This window comes from Sinocyclocheilus anshuiensis, unplaced genomic scaffold, assembly GCF_001515605.1.
Source record: "Sinocyclocheilus anshuiensis isolate Anshui unplaced genomic scaffold, SAMN03320099.WGS_v1.1 scaffold4015, whole genome shotgun sequence".
NCBI classification, from domain to species: Eukaryota; Metazoa; Chordata; class Actinopteri; order Cypriniformes; family Cyprinidae; genus Sinocyclocheilus; species Sinocyclocheilus anshuiensis.
Window position 1 is genome coordinate 263,299 of NW_015557048.1, and position 2,432 is coordinate 265,730.

The 2,432-nt window shown below is 25.6% G+C and overlaps 1 protein-coding gene across 1 annotated transcript in view; it reads right to left on the reverse strand.

Annotated features, from left to right (window-relative positions):
* LOC107676350 (glutamate receptor-interacting protein 2-like) overlaps nt 1-1,585 on the reverse strand; it is an 8,883-nt gene extending 7,298 nt beyond the window's left edge. Inside the window, exons 1-2 of the mRNA XM_016470873.1 lie at nt 1,363-1,585; nt 1,123-1,276 (exon numbers count right to left, since the gene is read on the reverse strand). Of these exons, the coding sequence (XP_016326359.1) occupies nt 1,123-1,276; nt 1,363-1,585 (377 nt within the window). The remainder of the gene's footprint in view (nt 1-1,122; nt 1,277-1,362) is intronic.
* Nucleotides 1,586-2,432: the final 847 nt, after the last annotated feature.

The window sequence follows — 2,432 nt, forward strand, 5'->3', positions numbered from 1 at the left end:
TAGTTCAGTGCTGAACAGGGTCTGGATCTGTCATGGCACGTTTAAGAGAAGTCGGACTGAAAGCATTTATATTTTTATATATATTTTTTATATATTTTTAATATTTTCTCACCTCCTATCATTAAGCAAACAACTTGACTTTTCTATAAAAAGAAGGAAAAATTGAATACAGTTTTTTTTTCTTGTATGCGACAGATGTGCTACACATATGTTACGAATGACAAATTTGGTGAAGAAATATATATATATATATATGTGTGTGTTAAATCAGAGTAAAAGGATGCAAGAGGAATTAAGAAAATCGAACACCAGTAATTGATTCTGTTTTAAATAAAATACTTAAAAAGACTGATTTAGTGTGAATGGAAAAAGAAACATTAAAAAAAAAAAAAATTATAAATAATAATAATCAGTTTTTTTCAATTCCAAATAATTTGGTGAAGAAATATATATATATATATGTGTGTGTTAAATCAGAGTAAAAGGATGCAAGAGGAATTAAGAAAATTGAACACCAGTAATTGATTCTGTTTTAAATAAAATACTTAAAAAGACTGATTTAGTGTGAATGGAAAAAGAAACATTAAAAAAAAAAAAAATTATAAATAATAATAATCAGTTTTTTTCAATTCCAAATATTTCATATAGCATTTATATGACTAAATACAACTATATAAAAAAGTATTTACTTTAAAATATTTTAAAAATCAAAACTTTTATTTTTATGTTTTTCGTTTTCATTTTTTTTAGTTCTAACAGTTAAAATTAACCATTTTAATTGTATGTGTAGTTTTTACACATTTTTTGTAATTTTTTAAATATTTCAATTAGCTTTCAAAGTTTTAGTTATTTTAGTACAATACTTCGACTAAAAAGGAAATTTGAAATATTGTCTTGGCAAAAAAAGAAAAGAACAAAATAAATAAATAAATAAATAATTTTTTTTTAGGTCATAATTTTTTTTTAATCTAATATTTATATATTTTTCAGCTTTATTTCAATAACCAAAAAAGTTAAATTTTTAAAAAAGTTTTCATTAACAATAGCAACACTGAAAAGAATATATTATGAGACACTATATTTTCTTCCTATTTCAAGCTTGTTTCCGGGTTCCTGTCTTACCCGGCAGCTTTATCCCAGTCGTCCTCACTGAATCCCCCGTCACTGAAGGGGTAGTTTTTGCGGCGGGTTGGAGGAGACGTGCTGTTCCTCTGCTTGGTGTTACGCCATTCGTGAGGGTGTAACGCAATCCCAGCAGCCTGATGGATGTAGGCACCTTTGGAGGAGGATCAGGTCATGTTTCACTGAGGCTGTCAATAGATGACCAACACAGAGATTTATCGTGAGATGAGTAACGCTCACCTTGGCTGCTGTATCCGGCATCGATTCCTGAGCCGTCCCATGACTCCATGGCCGAATCCACGCTGGGGATGGTGGTGGAATAAAGGTCCAACAGTTTATTGGTCTTCTGTGAGTCGGTCATCTCATCCTCATTATCACTGAACTCGTTATCCAGATCGTTCTCTTTATTTTTATCATCTGGTGCTGAAGGGGGAATGACAATTATCAGATGATCAAATATCATGTTAACAGAATAACAACAGGTTTATGTGTGAACAGATTTATAATGTTTAAACGCGTGTATTTTATGTAAATAAAAAAGCAGATACTTTGTATAAAATGTTAAATGCCTTGATTTCATTGTTAGAAAGCTGCAACATACAGATAATTTATGCAATAAGCCAGTATTTAGGTGACAAGTCAATGATTCTTATTTATTATGAGTAACTAAAACATACTTATTATGATTAATTAAACACTTCGATAATTTGATAAACTACTTTATTAGTGAAAACATTTTGCCCCAATTAACTGTAATAAATATTATTAAATAGCAATGTAAAGAAAATGATATTTAATGAAATGTATTATAATTAATTGGAGAAAAGTTTTAATAGAGTAGCTTATCAAATTATCAAAGTAGTCAGAAGATGCCAAAATGGGGGAGAAACATATTATATTATATTATATTATATTATATTATATTATATTATATTATATTATATTATATTATATTATATTATATTATATTATATTATATTATATTATATTATATTATATTATATTATATTATATTATATTATATTATATTATATTATATTATATTATATTATATTATATTATATTATATTATATTATATTATATTATATTATATTATTATACATAAATTATATATATTAGGAGCATGAATTGCATACAATCCATTGTTGTTGCAATCTTACTGTCAGTTTGTTTGTTTGTTTATTTATTTATTATAATAATAATAATAATATTAATTATTATTATTACTACTCCTAATTATGAGTAATCAATTAATATTTTTATAACAATAATAATATGGTAATAACATTCACAACAACAATAATAATAA